This window comes from Garra rufa, chromosome 3, assembly GCF_049309525.1.
Source record: "Garra rufa chromosome 3, GarRuf1.0, whole genome shotgun sequence".
Taxonomy (NCBI): domain Eukaryota; kingdom Metazoa; phylum Chordata; class Actinopteri; order Cypriniformes; family Cyprinidae; genus Garra; species Garra rufa.
Window position 1 is genome coordinate 4022107 of NC_133363.1, and position 23525 is coordinate 4045631.

At 32.3% G+C, this 23525-nt stretch overlaps 1 protein-coding gene across 1 annotated transcript in view; it reads right to left on the minus strand.

Annotated features, from left to right (window-relative positions):
* lrp4 (low density lipoprotein receptor-related protein 4) overlaps window positions 1–23525 on the minus strand; it is a 144169-nt gene that overhangs the window by 19440 nt on the left and 101204 nt on the right. Inside the window, exons 13-24 of the mRNA XM_073835565.1 lie at window positions 22466–22642; window positions 18913–19038; window positions 17121–17329; window positions 14813–14894; window positions 14403–14508; window positions 12580–12781; window positions 12301–12490; window positions 9642–9773; window positions 3182–3322; window positions 3003–3089; window positions 2751–2922; window positions 1096–1258 (exon numbers count right to left, since the gene is read on the minus strand). Of these exons, the coding sequence (XP_073691666.1) occupies window positions 1096–1258; window positions 2751–2922; window positions 3003–3089; window positions 3182–3322; window positions 9642–9773; window positions 12301–12490; window positions 12580–12781; window positions 14403–14508; window positions 14813–14894; window positions 17121–17329; window positions 18913–19038; window positions 22466–22642 (1787 nt within the window). The remainder of the gene's footprint in view (window positions 1–1095; window positions 1259–2750; window positions 2923–3002; window positions 3090–3181; window positions 3323–9641; window positions 9774–12300; window positions 12491–12579; window positions 12782–14402; window positions 14509–14812; window positions 14895–17120; window positions 17330–18912; window positions 19039–22465; window positions 22643–23525) is intronic.

Sequence of the window (23525 nt, forward strand, 5' to 3'; positions counted from 1 at the left end):
TCATCTATCTATTCATCCATCCATCCATCCATCCATCTATCTATTCATCCATCCATCCATCCATCCATCCATCTATTCATTTATCCATCCATCCATCTATGGATATCCATCTATCTATCTATCTATTCATCCATCCATCCATCTATTCATCCATCCATCTATTCATTCATCCATCTATTCATTCATCCATCTATTCATTCATCCATCTATTCATTTATCCATCCATCCATCTATGGATATCCATCTATCTATCTATTCATCCATCCATCCATCCATCTATTCATCCATCCATCTACTCATCCATCCATCTATAGATATCCATCTATCTATCCATCCATCCATTCATCTAGTCTGTTACACTGTTATAAAGTTCTCACTGATTTACATTACTATTACATTAAATTATAAGAATTACTTTTTGTTTATATAATATTAGTATCTGCACCAAATTATTGGCATATTTTTTGCTCAGATTGAGTCTCTGAATAAAATGATGGTGTTTTACCTCCATATTCTTACTATATCATGCTATCTGAGCCAAAAAATTGTGACAGTTCAATAAAGTGTTTCATCACAAAAATTAGTTTTTTTTTTATATTTCATATGTCAGGCTTTTGAGGGTTAAAATCTGAACTTGCAGACTGGTTACAGAGGAAAACTGGTCATTATATATTACACTAGTGCATTTTCATTTTTAAAACGCATAACCTTTGAAACAGTGAAAACGCTAGTGTAGACAAGTATCGTTTTCATTTTAAAACGCTGTTTTACAACAAAAACGCACTAGTGTAAACAGGGCCTGACACTAGACTTACAAGTCATTCTGAACACAACTAACTTGTTGCTAGGAGACACATGACAAACAAAATCAATATGCATTCTAAAATAGTCTCAAAATATCAAACGTTTGATTTCTGACGACTGGATGAAATCAGAGTCTGTGCACATAATACACTAAGCAATTTTCTGAGAAATCTGTCAATTCTGATTGACCAGAATCTGCAATCTAGCTCTTATTTTCTGCAACTAGTGTTGTTTCAACCACAAGCTGTTAAGTGTATTCCAGCCTTAAAACACCCTTCAGGTCACACTAACCTCAGTATGTGCATCAGCCCATAGCAGCTGAGAACCAGCTTTGTCTATGGCCAGTCCATTAGGCCAGCCCAGATTGTTATTTATCAGAACCACGCGATCCGAACCATCCATACTGGAGCGCTCCAGCTTGGCATGCTCACCCCAGTCTGTCCAGTACATGTACCTAAAGACAGATGTTTATATTTTATATTATTAATCATCACACACACACACTGTACCTGCACTCAGCTGCAAGACGCCTCTAAAAACCTCGTAGCTATAATTGTGTTTCTTGCAACTGGCTTCAAGATCTTATATAAAGATTTAAGTTTAAAGGTCATTGCACATCGAAATTTTCGTCCGAAATTGATGCACGTAAAAAATAAAATAAAATACAACCACATGTTGTGTCAATCACATTTTCATCCGTCAAAAAATCTGATGAGGTTCTTCTGCGTTTTCGCATCCATAGTAAACAATTTGATACGAAAGGATGATGAAAAGGAAAAAAAAATTTTTCGGACTCAGTGTGCAGTGACCTTTAGTCTGACTATTAGTTTTTACAGTATCTTCATCTTCTTACCCAAAAGAGGAGAATAAAATTGTCCAATCAAATGCTTTTAAGAACCAGAATTTAATAAAAAGTTCACTCATTCAATCCTACATTTGTGAAAAAGTAGTGCACTTAGATGTACTGAATGTGCAAACAAGACCACTTAAGTCACTTAAAGAGAGGCACTTTCATGACTGTTTCTTAACACACTTAAGTGCACTTTTAAAGTAAAACTGTAAAGCAAAATAATATCTAATAATTACAAATAAATCTAAATACATGACATACAAGTTTCAGTTGAAATGACATTAAAATATATTTTAGTTCATAATAAAAGCTTTTGGCATATTTCAAAAATAATAAAAGTGACTACAAAGATGTACACTTTAGTCCTACTTAAGTGGGTCAGCTAAAAATTCAGCTAAATGCACAATTTAATATACATTTTAATATACTGCAAAAAAGGCGTATCTTAGCTTTTTGGGCTTGTTTCTAGTCAAAAGATTTAAAATGTCTTAAATTAAAATGCATTTACTAGATAAGCAAAATTACATACAATATTTAGTCTATAAAACTAAATTAAGTTTAGTTTGCTTAAAATTATGTTAAATTATCTGCCAGTGGGGTAAGTAAAAAACTCTTGTTTTAACAATATTTCACTTACCCCACTGGCAGATCATTTTACTTGTTTCCAGGGGGAAAAAAAACTAAATTAAGTGCATTTTGCTTAAAACAAGACTAAATATCTTATGCAATTTTGCTCATCTGTTAATTTTTAAATATTTTGACTAGAACAAGAAAAAAATACTAAGATAAGCCTTTTTTTTTTTTGCAGTGTATACATTTAAAGTATAATACATTTTAATTAAATTACGATTAACGCAATTAAGTATTTGAAAACATTACATTCAGTTTATACTTAAGTATACTCTTTTAAAGTATATTATTTGCACAATAAAAGCATGCTAAAGTGTACTTCTTTCACAAGGGTATACAGTGAATGGCATATAATGTACTACATACAAAATTGGAAGTAAAATGCAAGCAAAATCTTAAAAGATCAGCTGAAAAGAGCCAAGTAAATCATAGCCTGAAATGAAAGAGTGAAAAGTAAATGATGTACCCCATCTCATGGAACAAGGCGATGGCACGAGGGCTGTCCAGGTTCTGCCACACAAGCACTTTTCTCATGGAGCCATTGAGATTAGCCACCTCAATGCGGTTCGTCCCCGTGTCCGTCCAGTAGATTTTTCTGCCCACTGAATCCACTGCCAGACCATCTGTGGTCATCAGACCTGAAAGAGTGGAGAAAACACTTCAAATGAGTGAAAAAGCTAAGAACTTAGTACGATTACTGTAAGTAGGTTCAACTTACCAGTTGAAATAATGTCCTCATATTCTGTACCATTGACATTGGCTCTGCTGATTTTCTTTAATGTACTGTCTGACCAGTACACTTTACCTGCAGGAGCATGATCAGTAAATATTCATAATGATGTCCCCTAAAAGAACATTATATGTGAAAGCATCTATACATTGAGAATTTCCTCATACCTTCTACTGCATCCACTCCAATGGCAATGGTGTTCTTCATGGATACGCTGACTGGCAGAACCACATCAGCGAAGTATGGGATGTCCAAAGAAATCATTCTGATGTCTGTCCGACGGGCAAAGATCAGGAAGCTGTTCATCGCTGTAAGATGAGAGAGAATAATAAAGATTTTCTCAAAATCTGACAATCTGATATTCTGTTATCAACATCTGTTGTCATGTAAATTAAACCTGCGCAAAAAGATATCAGTAATACAAATGATTAGGGATGCACAGAATGTTCGGCAACCGAAATAAGTAAAAAGGTTGAATAAATTATATCGAACAATGATGTGACGTGATCAAATAGAGGGGCGCACTAATGCAGCAAACATGTGGGCAGTGTGGAAGCCTTTAAAACTGCCAGAGAAAGATGCAAAAATCATTACAAGCACTGACAGCCAGAGACTGTTTAGTATCGGATCTCATGTCTTCCATTAGAAGAGAAAGGGCTGGTTGTTGCTGGTTACTGTATGATGACTGAAATCATCAAATGCCTTTAAACCATAAACTACAGAACGTTATGTTGTCTAATACATGCACCAATTGTATTTATTCTGACAGCGCTGCACAAGTTCGTTAGCCAGGGTTCAAAGTCCAAAGCGCCAGGAAAATTAATGAGAATCATTCATAAATCTGCTGCTGTCAGCAAAAAGTAGTACTGAGGTGGTCTTGTGGGTTTCCGCCTAAAAAGTCAATATTCATAAATGTTAGCATTGTAATTTTACTGTTGTTCTGTAAAATAAAATAAAAAACACAAAAATAATGATATCATTACAACAGCTCTGTTAATATATTTATTATAACATTCTCCTTTGCTCAGCAAGGCTGCATTTATTTGTACATTAAAAACACACGCCTAAATTAAAGAAGGGGGTCTTAAAAAAAACGTATTAGTTTTAAGTTAATTTGTGCTTCATTGGTAGGCTATAATGTCTACTATGAATGTAAAAAATGTTCAGTGTTAAGTAAATATTTTTAAATGTATGTTTTGTAATTTATTATTATTTTTTTTAAAGCAAGACAAAACTGTAAAAAGCACATATTGGCCATTTCATTTATGCAATGGTGAAAAAAATTGGTAAAACCCATGGGGGGAAAACACGAAAAACGTGTTCGGTAGTCAGCCTTTGGCCCAGTGTTTAATTTTATTTGGCTTCTGCATCAGCCAAGAATTTTCATTTCGGTGCATCCCTAAAAAAAATAAAGTTGCTGTAACCAAGGAAGCTTCTATGGAAGCCTGTTTCTGCCACTGAATTTTTAATTTTTTTTAAAAAAGGTTATTGCGACTTCTCACAATTCTGACTTTTTTTCTCTGAATTCAGAGACATGAAGTCAACTCTGAGAAATAAAGCCTGAATTCCGAGATATAAACTCAATTCTGAGAAATAAAGCCTGAATTCCGAGATATAAACTCATTTCTGAGAAATAAAGTCAGAATCCAAGATATAAACTCAATTCTGAGAAATAAAGCCTGAATTCCGAGATATAAACTCAATTTTGAGAAATAAATTCAGAATCCAAGATATAAACTCAATTCTGAGAAATAAAGTCTGAATTCCAAGATATAAACTCAATTCTGAGAAATAAAGTCTGAATTCTGAGATATAAACTCAATTCTGAGAAATAAAGTCTGAATTCCGAGATATAAACTCAATTCTGAGAAATAAAGTCTGAATTCCGAGATATAAACTCAATTCTGAGAAATAAAGTCTGAATTCCGAGATATAAACTCAATTCTGAGAAATAAAGCCTGAGTTCCGAGATATAAACTCAATTCTGAGAAATAAAGCCTGAATTCCGAGATATAAACTCAATTCTGAAAAATAAAGTCTGAATTCCGAGATATAAACTCAATTCTGAGAAATAAAGTCTGAATTCCGAGATATAAACTCAATTCTGAGAAATAAAGTCTGAATTCCGAGATATAAACTCAATTCTGAGAAATAAAGTCTGAATTCCGAGATATAAACTCAATTCTGAGAAATAAAGTCTGAATTCCGAGATATAAACTCAATTCTGAGAAATAAAGTCTGAATTCCGAGATATAAACTCAATTCTGAGAAATAAAGTCTGAATTCCGAGATATAAACTCAATTCTGAGAAATAAAGTCAGAATCCAAGATATAAACTCAATTCTGAGAAATAAAGTCTGAATTCCGAGATATAAACTCAATTCTGAGAAATAAAGTCTGAATTCCGAGATATAAACTCAATTCTGAGAAATAAAGCCTGAATTCCGAGATATAAACTCATTTCTGAGAAATAAAGTCAGAATCCAAGATATAAACTCAATTCTGAGAAATAAAGTCTGAATTCCGAGATATAAACTCAATTCTGAGAAATAAAGCCTGAATTCCGAGATATTACCTCAATTCTGAGAAATAAAGTCTGAATTCCGAGATATAAACTCAATTCTGAGAAATAAAGTCTGAATTCCGAGATATAAACTCATTTCTGAGAAATAAAGTCAGAATCCAAGATATAAACTCAATTCTGAGAAATAAAGCCTGAATTCCGAGATATAAACTCAATTTTGAGAAATAAATTCAGAATCCAAGATATAAACTCAATTCTGAGAAATAAAGTCTGAATTCCAAGATATAAACTCAATTCTGAGAAATAAAGTCTGAATTCCGAGATATAAACTCAATTCTGAGAAATAAAGTCTGAATTCCGAGATATAAACTCAATTCTGAGAAATAAAGTCTGAATTCCGAGATATAAACTCAATTCTGAGAAATAAAGTCTGAATTCCGAGATATAAACTCAATTCTGAGAAATAAAGCCTGAGTTCCGAGATATAAACTCAATTCTGAGAAATAAAGCCTGAATTCCGAGATATAAACTAAATTCTGAGAAATAAAGTCTGAATTCCGAGATATAAACTCAATTCTGAGAAATAAAGCCTGAATTCCGAGATATTACCTCAATTCTGAGAAATAAAGCCTGAATTCCGAGATATAAACTCAATTTTGAGAAATAAATTCAGAATCCAAGATATAAACTCAATTCTGAGAAATAAAGTCTGAGTTCCGAGATATAAACTCAATTCTGAGAAATAAAGTCTGAATTCCGAGATATAAACTCAATTCTGAGAAATAAAGTCTGAATTCCGAGATATAAACTCAATTCTGAGAAATAAAGCCTGAATTCCGAGATATAAACTCAATTCTGAGAAATAAAGTCTGAATTCCGAGATATAAACTCAATTCTGAGAAATAAAGTCTGAATTCCGAGATATAAACTCAATTCTGAGAAATAAAGCCTGAGTTCCGAGATATAAACTCAATTCTGAGAAATAAAGCCTGAATTCCGAGATATAAACTCAATTCTGAGAAATAAAGTCTGAATTCCGAGATATAAACTCAATTCTGAGAAATAAAGTCTGAATTCCGAGATATAAACTCAATTCTGAGAAATAAAGCCTGAGTTCCGAGATATAAACTCAATTCTGAGAAATAAAGCCTGAATTCCGAGATATAAACTCAATTCTGAGAAATAAAGCCTGAATTCCGAGATATCAACTCAATTCTGAGAAATAAAGTCAGAATTCCGAGATATAAACTCAATTCTGAGAAATAAAGCCTGAATTCCGAGATATAAACTCAATTCTGAGAAATAAAGTCTGAATTCCGAGATATAAACTCAATTCTGAGAAATGAAGTCAGAATTCCGAGATATAAACTCAATTCTGAGAAATAAAGTCAGAATTCCGAGATATAAACTCAATTCTGAGAAATAAAGTCTGAATTCCGAGATATAAACTCAATTCTGAGAAATGAAGTCAGAATTCAGAGACATAAACTCAATTCTGAGAAATAAAGTCAGAATCCAAGATATAAACTCAATTCTGAGAAATAAAGTCTGAATTCCGAGATATAAACTCAATTCTGAGAAATAAAGTCTGAATTCCGAGACATAAACTTGCTCGTCTTTTTTTCTCCTCAGAACTGGACTTTATATCTAGCAATTCAGACTTTATAACTCGAAATAGTGCGTGTATATCTCACAGTTCTGAGAAAAAAAAAAGTCAGAATTACGAGATGTAAAGTCGCAATTGCGAGAAAGAAAAAGTCAGAATTGCAAGTTTATATCTCACTTTATTTCTCACAATTATGTATTTATATTCGGCTATTCTGACTTTATATCTCGCAATTCTGACTTTATAACTCGCAATTGTGCATTTATATCTCACAGTTCTGAGAAAAAGGTTCGATGTAAATTTGCAATTGCAAGAAAAAAGTCAGAATTACCTTCTTTTTTTATCTAGTGGCGGAAATGGGCTGTCATAAGCCTGAGATTTTTTCCTACATAATAAATTAGTTCCACCCGAGCGCACTGATGAAATGCAAAAAATGTATTCAGTAAACCAGTTTTCATTTACCATTTTTATATTTATTTACTTTTTTTTTACTATTTAAATCCTATTTTACGATTTCCATCCATTTTTTCTAACGCAATATCCTAAAATTCACACAAAAATGCATGGATGTAAACACAGGTAGTGACTCTCCCTCATGACGTTCCAAACCCATATTATATTCTTCATTCTGTGAGACACAAAAGGTGCCTTTATGTGGAGAGCTGCTTTTTTCCCCCATACAACAAAAATGAAAGGTGACGTATATTTACAAGCTCCAAAAAGGACAATATGCTAGTCTGCTTCATGCCTTTTCACTCATCGGATAGCCATCCATTCAAGAAAAGTCAAAGCGTAAAAGTCTTTCCGAGATGCATTCTAGACAGACTGCAACTTGATCACTCAAACCTTTTTAGGAAATGGTTTGACATGGATTTTTTTTTTTTTACTTGTATATTGTTGATAACTTTTTGTCATAATTTTGACTTAATGTGTTTGACAACTTTTTTTAATTTTCTCTCATAATTATCACTTAATGTGAATGTTGACAATCGTTTAAATTTAGTATGTCAAAATTTTGACTGTCAAAATTATAACATAACTCATATGAGAAAGTCAAAATTCTGAGATAAAAAGTTGAAACTGTGACTTTAAGAGTCAAAAATTATGACACTAAGTTCTAAGTATGAGATTTAAATATATACTTGGTGCCATAAATCAATTATAGTGTGTTAAGTAAAAGTCAAAATTCTGAAAATTGAAATTATGAAACAAAAGAAAAAAATACTATTTATATATATATATAATCTCATAATTATAATTTAGAGTCATATCTTGAATGTCATATCTTGAATATCCCATAATTATGATTTAATACACTATAATTTAGAAAATTATGACATACTAAATTGAAATGGCTGTCAAAATTTTCACATATTACGTCATGTAATGGTGAGAAAGTCAAAATGAGAAGAAAATGAAAGACAAAATTACGACATACTAAGTTGAAATTCGGAAATAAAAAGGCAAAACTTGAATCTCATAATTATAACTTGGTGTCACACCTTGACTTAGTATGTCAATTTGAACTTTTATCTCATTTTTACAGTCAAATTTATTATAATTAGTTATAACTTTGACAAAGTCAAAAGGTCAAAATGGTGTGTTACTAAATTGAAACAATCAAAACAGTCATAAATATGAGATAAAGATAAAATGAGAGTTCTAAGTTCTAATTATGAGATAAAAAGTCAAACTTTTAAAATACTAAATGCAAATTGCGATAAAAAGGATATATCCATTTTGATTTCTTTTAAATTGTATAATTATAACAGTCATAATCTCAACTTTTTGATCTCATAATTATGCCAGTATTGTTCAGTTTAACCTGTTGGTGAAAACGATGCATTCTAAAAATGCATTCTAGAAGTCTAAACGATTCATAATAAGCATCTACAATTATTTATAGTATTTTGAAGTACCCTGATTTTAAACAATGCCATGCATGTTCATTCCCACATTATATCATATTACTGAACACCAGCACTTTCCTGTCCACGCCACTGACCCAGTTAACCTCATGGTTTCTTTTGTAATTTTGGTGGGTGGAGCTAGTGTAAATAGCCTTTGTCAATCACATAACTATTTGCATTATCAAAACGCATTAAGACTAAATATCCCCTTAGGGCCAGAGTTTCCCACCCCTGAGCAATTAAGTGAGCAAAAGAGACAAATCCCCCACTGAATTCCACTGGAAAGCAAACTGAATGGCTGTCAGGCGATGACTCTCACCTTCATGACATCATCAGCACTGACACATCATTACGGCGACCCCTAAACCCCCGAGGCGACTCAAAACGAGCCTCAGATTTCAAAGATCTGCCCTTGCAACAATAACCACGGACTGAACTGTCACCTGGAATCCCAAAAGCAAAAAACACCTGCGGCCGTTTCATTAAATTTCAAGTCAATTGTGGCGTAATGGCTAGTGAATGAGAAGTTATTGCTGGTTCTTTAGATATTCGAGACGGACAGAGAAGCATGGGATTATGGGCATTACCGTGAGTGCAAGTCTTGCCGTCCGCCTGTAGGTTGATACCAGTGGGACACGCACAGCTTGAGCCTTTGGGAGCAGGAGCCAGGAGGCAGAGGTGACTGCAGCCGCCATTATTCACCAAACAGGGCGTCTGGACTTTAGACAGAAAGCAGAAAGAGTGGAGACAGGTGAGAAAGAGAGGAGGCTAGAAATGGCCGTTCAATCAGATGTAACAGATAAGAGGCCTCTGGGTGTCTCGGTAGATCATGATACACCAATGAGACTCCAGACTGAAGATCAGTTACCATTGGCCTTAATCCTCCGTCTGAAAACCCAAGACATCGGATACGACAGAGACCCACATTCCTCTTTAACTCGTATCTGCTAGGCATGCGTGTGAATTTCAGTTGTCAACAGGAGAAAGCAGAAGAGCTAAGAAGCTAACTTCAAAATGAATTACGTGTTTAAATGATTGCATACTGGACAAATCAAAGGCATTGTTCTAATTTGATGTGTCGAATATACAACGGAAATTCTTATTTACTCTCTTGAAAAATAAAAGGTTCTGCATTGGCATCAATGGTTCCATATAGAACCTTTAACTCACACGGAAACTTTTAATGGCACAAAAGTTTCTTTAAATTATTAAAATGTTCTTTGCACTAAGAAAAAGTGATTCTTTTAAGAGCGCTTTACTAAAAGGTTCTTAGGGGAACCCTTTTGAAACTTTTAGATTCTAAACGAAACCCTTACACAGATATATTTTCAATTGAACATTGAAAATTCAATTGAATAGATAAATTATGAAAATAACATGCTTTAAAAGAATATACTTAAGTGCAATCTAAAAGTAATGTTTTGGGACACTTAAAAGCATTAATTTACAATATACAATTTAATTACAATTTAATAATTTATTATAATTAAAATTTACATAAAATGCAATTAGCTGAACTCTTTTAGAGTGTTCTTTTACCCACTGAAGTAGGACTTAAGTGCATCTTTATAATTTAGGCCTGGTTTCACAGACAGGGTTTAGACTAAGCCAGGATTAGGCCATAGTTCAATTAGGACAATTTTAACGAAAAGAAAAAAAACTTTACTGGTGTCCATCCTGAGACAAAGGCATTGATATATTTTAAGATCAATAAGTGCAAGTTTCTTTTAATTGAAACAGCTTACATTTTAGTCTGGAACTAGGCTAAAGCCTTGTCATTGAAACCGGGGGTTAGTGTCATAACTTCGACTTAGTATGTCAATTTTTATTTTTAAGTTCAACTTTTTATCTTATAATCAGGACTTTATCTCAATTATGAGTTAATGTTATATTAAAATGATGACCTAATAAACTTAAACAACTGTCTAAATTTTCACATATTAAGTCATAATTTTGAGATAAAGCCCAAATCTGATAAAATCATGGTCAAAATTTTGAAATAAAATATAAAATACTATTTATATAATTTTTTAAATCTCATAATTTTAATTTAGTGTCATAACTTTGACTTAGTATGGCAATTTTGACTTCTAAAGTGACAATTTCAACTTAATATATGTTAAAAAAGTTAAAATTATGATATACTAAATTGAAAAAACTGTCAAAATATACAAATTAAGTTAGAATTATAAGAACGTCAAAATGAGATAAATTCTAATTATGAGAAAAAAAGTCACCATCTTGAAATACAAAGTCAAAATTGATATAAAGAGATCCGTTTTGATTCCTTTTAAATGTCATAATTATTACTTAGTGTTATAATCTCAACTTTTATCTTATAATTATGCCTTTACGTTAGTCAACACATCAAAATAAGTGTACTTTTTTAAAGCACAACAAAAGATTTATATGTGACCCTGGACCACAAAACCAGTCTTAAGTCGCTGGGGTATATTTGTAGCAATAGCCAAAAATACAATGTATGGGTCAAAATTATTGATTTTTCTTTTATGTCAAAAATCATCAGGAAATTAAGTAAAGATCATGTTACATTAAGATTTTTTGTAAAATTCCTACTGTAAACCTATCAAAATGTAATTTTTGATTAGTAATATGCATTGTTAAGAACTTAATTTGGACAACTTTAAAGGTGATTTTCTCAGTATTTAGATTTTTTTGCCCCCTCAGATTCCAGATTTTCAAATAGATGTATCTCGGCCAAATATTGTCCTATCCTAACAAACTATACATCAATAGAAAGCTTATTTATTGATGTATATATCTCAGTTTTGTAAAATTTAACCTTATGACTGGTTTTGTGGTCCAGGGTCACATATGTACTTTAAAGTAAAAGTTAATCTGACATTATTACAAAGTGCAATTTTTAAAAGTGTGTTATAAAAGTGATCTTTTATTTCTCTGATATATTATCTACAAGTGCAATTGTTAAAAATACACATTTAAGATTTAAAGTACACTAGAGTTGCATATTCAACATGATTAGTCTAGTTAGGACATGGTGTAAGGCTTAAATATTTAAAATTAGCCTTTTCTTTCTTTAATGAACTAGATAGTGAAGGTAAAGCAATGCACCTAGGATGCAATCTCAAGATTTTGGTTGGAAAAACACCCAAAAGTTATAAAGAGTGGCTATACTGACAAAGCTACAATGTCCAAACTTTTGACAGTATATTTGGTACCAGTATCATTGATACATAATAGAGACAGTCTACGGTGATATTTTACCTGTAGTTCTGTGATGGTGGAACATGTGAATGTCCATGAGGTTTTCAAGGTTTTCTGCCAGCGTTCTTCGATCCAAACCAGTCAGTTTGTCAGCACTTTGTATGCTCTTGGATTGCCAATCTGTCCAGTAGATTCTGTCTTCATGGAGCGTCAACCCAAACGGATGAGGCAACTGACTGCCAATCAACACCTTCAATGGAGAAGAAGGAATGAAAGTTTAACCTGAGAAAGAACAAACTCCAAGCCAATTTAAATAACACCACACACACTCATGTCTACCTGTCTGCCTGATCCATCGAAGTTGCCATACTCAATAGTCTTAATGCTAGCATCGGCCCAGTACAGCCGCTCAGTGCTATAGTCGATTGCCAGTCCATTAGGCCAAGTCAGGTTCGTTGAGATGATAACTGTACGGTTGGAGGCGTCCATTCCAGCGCGCTCAATCTTAGGATTGGCACCCCAGTCAGTCCAGTACATGAATCTGTGGTGAGGCAAAACAAATACAGTTATTTATTATTTCTTTATAAAACAGTGTGAACCTCAACAGATGCTGCTGCTACTGGCAAATTGTCAATACAGCATTCTCCATTTGGATTAACACCTTTGGTAAATAGACTAAAATGTGATGTGCATCAAAAGGCTGTTGACACAATAGTGTTGAGTTGCACAAATCTGGAAATCAGCAACGTTGTTGATAGTGGCCATTTTCACATATTATGTCATAAATAATAAGTAATTGTGAGAAAGTCACAATGAGAAGTTTAAAGTTGTAAGCGAAAATTACGACACACTAAGTTGAAATTCTGAAATGAAAAAAATAAAAAAATACTATTTAAATATTTTTTTTAAATCTCATTCCTATAACCTGGTGTCATAACTTCGACTTAGTGTAAATTTCGACTTTAAAGTCACAATTAAATTTTTTTTATCTCATAATTAGAACTTTATCTTATAATTTCAACTTTTCTTAATTAGTCAAAATGATGACATACTAAATTAAAACGACTGTCAGAATTCAATTAAAGTCATAATTATGAGATAAAGTCAAAATAAGTGCTTTTAAGAATTATATCAAAATAAGACTTTTAAAGTCACAATTGCAAATTTTTTATCTCATAATTTCGACTTTATCTTATAATTATGACTTAATACGCTATAATTTAGAAAATCATGACATACTAAATTGAAATGACCATCAATATTTTCACATATTAAGTCATAAATAAGTAATTATGAGAAAGTCAAAATGAGAAGTTCTAATTATGAGATAAAAATGTCAAAATTATGAAATACTAAATTGAAATTATGAAAAAAAGAAAAAAAATACTATTTATCAAATTTTTTTTTAAATCTCATTCCTATAACCCGGTGTCATAACTTCGACTTAGTGTCACAATTCACAATTGCAAATTTTTTATCTCATAATTAGGACTTTATCTTGTAATTTCAACTTTTTTCACTTAGTCAAAATGATGTCATAATTATGAGATAAAGTCAAAATAAGTGCTTTTAAGAATTATATCAAAATAAGACTTTTAAAGTCACAATTGCAAATTTTTTATCTCACAATTAGGACTTTATCTCATAATTTCGACATTATTTTATAATTATGACTTAATACGCTATAATTTAGAAAATCATGACGTACCAAATTGAAATGACCGTCAATATTTTCACACATTAAGTCATAAATAATAATTATGAGATAAAAAGCCAAAATGATTAAATACTAAATTGAAATTATGAAATAAAAAAGACAAAAAAAAAATACTATTTATATACATTTTATTTTTTGATCTCATTATTATAACTTGGTGTCATAATTTGACACCAAGTTCTAACTTTGATCTCATTATTTTTTTACTTTATCTCATAATGAGTTAATATGTTATAATTTTGACAAAGTCAAAAGTCAAAAAGTCAAAATTACATTCCCACTATCAATAAGACTGGGTTTGATGGTCAGATGGGACCAAAAGCCTTAGTATATAGACAGAAAGGGGTGTGTGTATATATATGTGGACACACATAAGCCATATATAACCATTTGCATTTGTGGAGAACACTGTATAACACTGCATATTGAACAGTATGTGACCTACCCTCCGATCGGGTCAACGACAATGTCTCGCGGACGGTCCAGATTCTCCCAGATCAGAACTGTGCGCATGCTTCCATCAGTGTTTGAAACTTCAATCCGATCTGTGCCTAGAAGAGTTACGAAAACAAGTCTTTTCTAAATAACATTGGAAAAAATGAAAAAATCTAGTTGGCATGAAACTCCAGACTGCAGAGTAGCTGCACTAATATTATCTGCATCCGATTGCAAGAATGAAATTACAAAAAGACGGCAAATGAGAAGCAAAAATTGAAAACAAGTATTTGTCTTGTAGTGTGCACTTGGTCCTGAATCAACTCAAACAGTGAAAATTAAATGAAAAGATTAAAAAGAGGTACAAAGCTTAGATCTGATGCTAAAGATCTGAAAGATGAAGTAATGACAGATTAGTACCTGCATCAGTCCAGTATAGTTTATGTGTAAGCCAGTCGATAGCTAGACCCGCAGGACTTTCCAAACTGGTGTCAACCACAACCTGTAAGCAACATGAATATAATTTGTCAAAGTCCATGACAATACATCACAGCCACCCTAATACCGTATATAAGAGAGGATTTTTTTGTTTTTGCTAGTTTGTTCTCCAGGGGTCAGTATTTTACATATCTCGCTATAATACTGTATACCAAAACATGCATTATTCATACATTAGACACTTAACAGCAGTTGCATGAACAGACCTAATCAAAGGCAAGAGCAACAGATTAACTATAAGCAGATTTAATAATGTATTATGAGTACTTACACATAGAATTTGTGTTTTTTCATTTGTTATTTACATTTGCTCCCTAATTATTCAATTCGGTTACATTTTATATTCTATATTTTATTTTATTTTTTTTTATTTATTAAGATGACAAAAAAAAATCTCACGTCTCTCATGCTCATAACAGCTGCATTCATTTGATTAAAAATACAGTAAAAACTGTAAAAATGTGAAATATTTTTACAATTTAAAATAACCACTTTCTATGTGACTATATGTAAAACTGTAATTTATTACTGTGATCAAAGCTGAATTTTCAGCAGTGTTGTTTTTGACAACCATCCTAGATTTAGTCTTAGTCTTATGGACTAAAATGGTTATTAGTTTTAGTCAAATTTTAGTCACTTCTATATGTGATAGTTTTAGTCCAATTTTAGTCGACGAAAAGTCAAAAAGGTTTTAGTCTAGTTTTAGTCAAAAAAAGGGAAAAAAAGTAGTCTTTTAACAAATTAATGTAGGTCAGTAAGTATTTTGCTGTTGGGTAGTGTCACTTATAAGTTCTGAAAATAGCAGATCTATAGTTCAACACAATGTGAGCTTCCGGATCGACTATTTTCACTAATAATTACAATAATGAAGGAATGTTTTAGAACATAAAAGACAAACAAGGATGGAATGCTAAAACGGCTTGCCATACTAGTATAGCAAAGAGTATTTAATGCTAAAACGGCTTGCCATAGCGTCAGATATTTTTAGGTTTTAATTGGCATGCACAATAAGCAGAAATGTCATGCATTTTAAACGTCTGACGGACCATCCACTAACATTTTCGTTTATTCTCGTCTCGTCAACGAAAACTCACACACGTCTCGTCATGTTTTAGTCATCAACGAGCCAATTTTATCTCGTCAACGTCTCGTTATCGTCATGAAAAAAAGTGGCGTCAACGAAATGATTTCGTCATCGTCATTGTTGACGAAAACAACACTGATTTTCAGCATGATTACTCCAGTCTTCAGTGTCATATGATCCGTCAGAAATCATTCTAATATGCAGATTTTTTATCAATGTTGAAAACAGTTGCGCTGCTTAATATTTTATTGCAACCTGTGATTTTCTTTTTTCCAGGATTCTTTAACAAATAAAAAGTTGAAAAGAACAGCGTTTATTTAAAATAGAAATCTTTTGTAACAATATAAACTACCATCTTATTATTTTGTTTAAAAAAAAAAAAAAGAAATTAATACTTTTATTTACCAAGGATGTGTTAAATTGATAAAAAGTCATAGAAAAGACATTTTTATATTTATATTTACTGCTGAAGAAACATTTATGATTATTACCAATGTTGAGAACCGTTGTTCTGCTTCATATTTTAAAGAAAACTGTGATAAACATACCTTTAAAAAATTACGGGTATGGTTAAAAAAATAAAAAAATAAAAAAAAGAATATTTTTATTCAGAAAGGATGCATGAAATTCCTAAAAAGTGACAGTTAAAACATTTATAATGTTGCAAAAATATATATTTCAAACAAAAGCTGTTCTTTTGAACTTTCGAAGAAAATGAAAGAAAATAGTTTCAGTTTCTATGAAATTATTAAGTTGACAACAATAATAAATGTTGAGCAGCAAATCAGCATATTGAATGACTTTGATGGATCATGTGACACTGAAGACTGGAGTAATGATGCTGAAAATTCAGCTTTGATCACAGGAATAAAATCAATTTTAACATATATTCACATAGCAAGCATTTCTTTTAAATTCTAATAATATTTCATCATATTGTTGTTTTTACTGTGTGTTTGATCAAATAAATGCAGCCTTGTCAAGTTCTTAAAATCACATCACAAAATCTTAATTTCAAACATTTTACCAGAAGTGTATATAAATTATTTTTTAAAACAGATTTTTTTTTTTTTTTTGAAGCTGCCCAGCAGTGTTCATCTGATCTCAAAATCTGATCTTTGCGTCTAAGGCTAAATTCCTGCTAACCTCCTGTTTGCTTCCATCCCATTTCGCTCTGTTGATGGAATCAGTGGTGACATCAGTCCAGTATATATAACGCTCACTGGAGTCCCAGTCCAGGGCCACAGCGTTTCGAATATCAGCCAGTGGAATGACGTCGTCCAGCTTGTCTTCATTGTCAAAGCTGATTCGACGGATGTCCGTCCTTCGGGCAAAAAGCAGGAACTTGTCAAGACCTGATCAAAGACCAAAGGTCTCCTGTCAGTTCTCCAGATTTAAGAAATTCATAAGTACAAACAAACATGCATGTCACAAAGCCAGAAGTTACATTATTATAGAAGGAATTTGTTTATAACATTATTTACATTTGTGGTGGTTTTCATTTTTTAAGAAATTATAAACAAGGACAGTCAAATGATAAAGAGAGAAGCTGCAATTATCGATTACGAACATGTATCAGATCATAATAATACATTAAGGATGTATATTACTACAATGTAATAAATGCAACTACACTTTTTCCAGTTTACGAAAACTTTTAAGGCGAGACACTGCAGGTGAATAGGGTAAAAAAAAATTACTAGTTAATATTACTAGATAATTAATAGTTATCCCCTTACTTACACAGTTGATTGATTACATTGATAATTGCAAACATTTTTTGTATTACAAGTTTTCTAAAATGTTGTGTAAATATGCAAATGAAGCATTATTTAATGAAATATGCACTAATTTGCATTCATTTCTAGTACAAAAATCTAAACACTGGATGAAGTCAGTTTCAAAATTCTTGTTTAATTTTTATGACATATTAGAGTCAAATGTTTTTATAGAGGGGATCTCATTTGGTCACTCCATAATTCAGAAAATACTTAGAACAGACAGAAAGCAAGGAATTTTTTACCATTTTTGGGGGAATAAAATGTTGTATAAAATTAAGCAAATCATATATGAACAAATCCCTTTGTAAAAACCTTCAGGATATAGACAGGAATAAAAATGTAAAGTCTGGTGTGTGTAAGTGTTACTGAAGTGGAGATTTATGGCTCAGTGTAGGAGAAAAAACGGCCTTTAAAAATATGTACTGTCATTGAAATCTATTGACACAAATAGATAAAGTGCTATAAAACAAACACTTTACAGTGTCTTTTGGGTGTTTTCTTTCCAGTACTCTGAAAAAACACTGTATGAAACACCAAAAAGCCCAAAATCTCATACTTGACAGGTGTTTTTGCCTGCAGGGTCTCCCCTTAATTCTTAAATGCAATTTTCTTGAAACTACATAAAACACATGTTAAGGGTTTATAGTATCCCAGCATGCATTACAAATTAATTAATTTGCTGAACAAAAAATATGCTGTCTTGGCATGAGGCATTTTGCATTTAGTAAACAAACAAATCCAAACTGACAAAAAGTAGTGTTACTTATTACAGCTATTAAGACATTAATTGCTAATTATTATGACGACAAAAATCTGAATGCATCATGTTGCCCTGAATATTTCACTTTTCCCAAAAAGTTTTATAAAGGTACTAATATGCACTTTTATGGATAGATAAGTTGTATCTTAAAGGGTAAAACAAGCTGTTGTATCCATAAAAGCACAATTTTTTTAATTTTTCTTAAGCAATGCTGAAATTTCATTTCTGTCAGTTACCCAGAACGCGAATGGCTCCTCGTGATACCGACACAAAGATGCACACAATCACTTTCTGGAAGTTTGTATTGCACTTCTTGTGTTACTGTACCCTTAAGGTGTAGGGATATTGTTGCAGCACGAAAGGAGGATAAATATAAATCAAGGCACGCAGTACTCACTCTGGGCACAGTTATAGTGGTCCACCTTTTTAAAGCCTGTAGGACACGCACAGGTGTAGGTCTTATTGCTTGGAAGACAAAGATGACTGCATCCTCCATTATTGCTCCCACAGCGATTTCTCCCACCTAAATATAACAAGAGAAAAAAAATGAATAATGCTTTTAAAAATGTACACCATTTACTCAACCTAGGCTCAGTGGAAAACCCTAACTAAAAATATGAGCTACAAAATTGTAGTACATTGGTTTTTTTGCATATTTTGCAACAACTTCAAAGTAAAACGTCCAGTTGGTGGCGCTAAAAGTGTGTTCAATTTTGTCCAAAACAAACGAACATGGATCTGGCAATGTTTTATTACATTAGTTGTACATATCGTGCCAGTTCGAAAATTAAATGTCCAAGATTATTGCGTTAAAAAAAAATGTACAACCTACACGAAACGTTAAATTAAACCTAACAGGGTGTTAATAAAAGCAAACAAAAAATAAAAACGAATTCCTGAAGCAGCCATGCCATTTCTTCTAGAAGTTTTTGAGCTCTTTTATAGTGAACTTGTATCCAATTGTGCTGCACCTCATGTGCAATGTTGCACCGGGTGCACCATCGAGCAAGTTTACTATGTCAGAAAAGCCAAATACGGAGCTGGATTTAAATGTTTTGAGCAGAGGTGGCTAGTAACGAATTACATTAACTTCGTTACATTTACTTGAGTAAATTTTTGGGGTAACTAGTATTTTTAGAGTATATTTAAAGATAGGTACTTTTACTCTTACTCAAGTACATTTATAGTGAAAAAACTTTACTTTTACTTCACTACATTTGATGGCGTTCCTCCGTTACTGTCCTCAGAAACGTGTCGTTGGAATTTTCATTTCATGTCTGATAAAACTGCGTTAATGCTGGTTTGTGTACAGCTGTTACTATGGAAACCGTAATATTTCAGCGCTCCTAAAGCGCCCCCTCATGACAGAGAATGAATTTTTCATTTCCAATACATTTTTTTCAGCTGTTTATGGTCAAATGATTGCAATTATCGACCCATGTTTTTATGCAGCAAACACAGAGTTGTAAATGTAGAATGTAAAAAAGTTAAAGGTGCCTTCTAAAAATCTAAACAAGTACAGTAATATTTATGTTTTAAATAAATGTAATAAATTATAAACTCAATGTATCCCTTTTAATGTTATAAAGGATGAAATGCCATAGTGTAACATATTTTGTTTTTGTGTGAAACTGTATCTGAATTTTAAATCATGCCATTTTATGGCTTAATTTTCTATTTTACATTGTCCAATCCCATATTGTTTATTTTACTTTTGCAGATCTTAAAAATGGTTATGAATTGCTTTAAATTAATATTTAAAAATTCTGCAGACACACTAAATGAAATAAATATAATGAAATAAAATTACTTCCTTGATATTTGTTTATATCCGTGTATTAAAAACATTTTTGATTAGACTCCTATCTGATTTTCTATATTTAAAAAAAGGTCTTTTTTTGTTTGTTTTTTTATTTGGGCTAGTTAAATTAATTTTCGGGCTACCAAAAATTTTGCGAGCCCTATATATATATATATATATGTACACCTTACTTCAGCCTATGTTTTCAAGGAGAGGTGTGCGGAAGCTTTCCAAACAGTTTGAAATTCAGGGTTTTCAATTCATATCAATCAGATCAGAAGTAACTAGTAACTAGCTACTTGAGTACTTTTTCCATCGGATACTTTTTTTACTCTTACTCAAGTAACTATTAAGATTGTTACTTTTACTCATACTTGAGTAAATATTTCCATAAGTACTTGTACTTTTACTTGAGTACAGATTTTGGGTACTCTACCCACCTCTGGTTTTGAGGTAATAAGCCTTTAATAATCTATAATCTTCCCCAGTAATCATAATTCGTGTAAAAATGAACGAAAGCTGTCAGTGTTTTACTGCTACTAGTGTTCATTTCAAAAGGAAACTGTAGTGAGTTATATATATATATATATGTGTGTGTGTGTGTGTGTGTGTGTGTGTGTGTGTGTGTGTGTGTGTGTGTGTGTGCACAAGAGAGAGTTTTGTAGCAATGTAGGTAAAGGCATGTTTTTCCAATGAGTCTGGGTGGCATTTAGTTAACAGGGTTCCCACACCTTGGTTAACTTCAAATTTAAGGACCTAATGTGGGGACACATTTCAAGTGAGAGCAAGGTTACATTGTGTTACCTTGTAGAATACATTGTTACAGTTTTCATGCGTCAAACACAACTATGCAAAAAAATAATCTGAAATTCTATTTTTCGCATTTCTGTTTTGCATAAAACTGAAGAATATTCGGTACATCCTATAACGTCGTCTAAAATGATCTTATATTAACTTTTGCATGGATTTTATTGAAAGGAGCTTAGGATCATGTAACTTTTAAGAAAGTTTTTCTTGCCTCATGGGTTTACATGCACTGCAAAAAATGTTTTTCTTACTTAGATTTTTTGTTTTGTTTGCAGCCAAAATATCTAAAAAAAATATATTTAAAATAATGAAGGAGTAAAAATTATTGTCTTGTTTTCAGAAAAAAAAAAAATCAAAATTAAGTAAGTTTTTGCTTGAAACAAGCAAAATAATCTTTTTTTTTGCTTACCCTAGTGCCAGATTATTTCTGGAAACAAGACAAAAAATCAAAGTAAGAAAAGCATTTTTGCAGTGCAATTATCTTAACAAGCAAAGCAATTCAACATTACATTAAATAAAATATTTGGCCAACAGATTATCACAAATGTTTATGTTCTGTGAAACGTTGAGGTACCAACGTAGTAGTTTTGTGTGCATGTAAACTTCATGGCAACGTACAGCACAAGGTACCTAATGTGGGAAACACTTAACATTAACATGTAAATGCTTGTAACTAACGGAAATCAAGCAAGCTAGTCCAAAAGGATTTCAAGGACCAATGGGAACACTGTATAAAATTATATTCCAATGTTGCTTGCATGTTTTGAAGATAAAGTTAATAATTTATCACGTTTGAAAATAATGTACAATCTACACTTAACCATTAAACCTAAATAAAGTGTTAATAAAAGCAAACGTGAAATAAAAACAAAATGCTGAAGCAGCCATGCCATTTCTTCTACAAGTTTTTAAGCTCTTTAATAGTGACTGGTGTTTCACTGAACTCGTATCCAAATGTGCTGCATCTCAAGTGCAATGTTGCACCGGGTGCGCTATCAAGCAAGTTTACTGTTTCAGAAAATCTAAATATAGAGCTGTTTTATGGTGTTTTGAGTTTTTTTAAGGTCAAAACATAGTATAGTGCAAGGAATTGAGTGAAAATAAGACTTTATTAATCATAATTTGTGTGAAAAGGAATAAAAGCTGTTGGCGTTTTACTGCTACTAGTGTTTATTTCAGACGGAAACTGCAGTGAGTTATATGTCTGTGTGTATGTGCGTGTGTGCAAGAGAGAGTTTTGTAGCAATGTAGGTAAAGGCATGTTTTTCCAATGAGTCTGGGTGGCATTTAGTTAAATTTGATTTGCATTTGTAAACATTATATACTATTACGGTTAGTTGACCTGCAGGTTGTCTCTGTGGGTGTAGGGTGTGGATGTCCATGGGAAAATGCAGCTTGTTTCGGATGACCTCTTGGTTCTTGCCAGTAAACTTGTTTGCACTGTTGATGCTCTTGGTGTGCCAGTCGGTCCAGTACAGACTGTCTTCAAACACCGTGATGGCAAAAGGATGTGGAAGACCTGGCAGAGGGAAAGGTTCACAGATATATTTAGCATCTGCACTCTAAAACGCATATTTTTATAGTGTAAAGCATAATGATTAATGACAGCAGTCCAAAGCTCAAGCCGTAAAAGCCTAAAGACATAACCGTTTTACACAAAGGTGACTGACTTCCAGTATTTTGTTGGTTTCGGCTCAGGCACAGTATAAACTGTAGAAAGCTGAATGATTTTTCCCATGTGCTGCAGCGCTGGAGTACTGGTCTCAGTCTCAGATGAGACTAAAGTTGACTGCTAAAAATGCTTTTCTTACTTAGATTTTGTTTCTTGTTTCCAGCCAAAATATCTAAAAATTCTTAAATCAAGAAGGATTTTCTAGACAAGTAAAAATGTGACCCTGGACCACAAAACCAGTCTTAAGTCGCTGGGGTATATTTGTAGCTGTAGCCAAAAATACATTGCATGGGTCAAAATTATTGATTTTTCTTTTATGCCAAAAATCATTAGGAAATTAAGTAAAGATCATGTTCCATGAAGATTTTTTGTAAAATTCCTACTATAAATATATCAAAATGTAATTTGATTAGTAATATGCATTGTTAAGAACTTAATTTGGACAACTTTAAAGGTGATTTTCTTAGTATTTAGATTTTTTTGCACCCTCAGATTCCAGATTTTCAAATAGACGTATCTCGGCCAAATATTGTCCTATCCTAACAAAACATATATCAATAGAAAGCGTATCTATTGAGCTTTCATATGATGTATGTATCTCAGTTTTGGAAAATTTAACCTTATGACTGGTTTTGTGGTCCAGGGTCACAAATGGTCTTGTTTTCAGAAAAAAACAAGTCAAAATTAAGTGAGTTTTTGCTTAGAACAAGCCAATGGGGTAAGCAAAAAA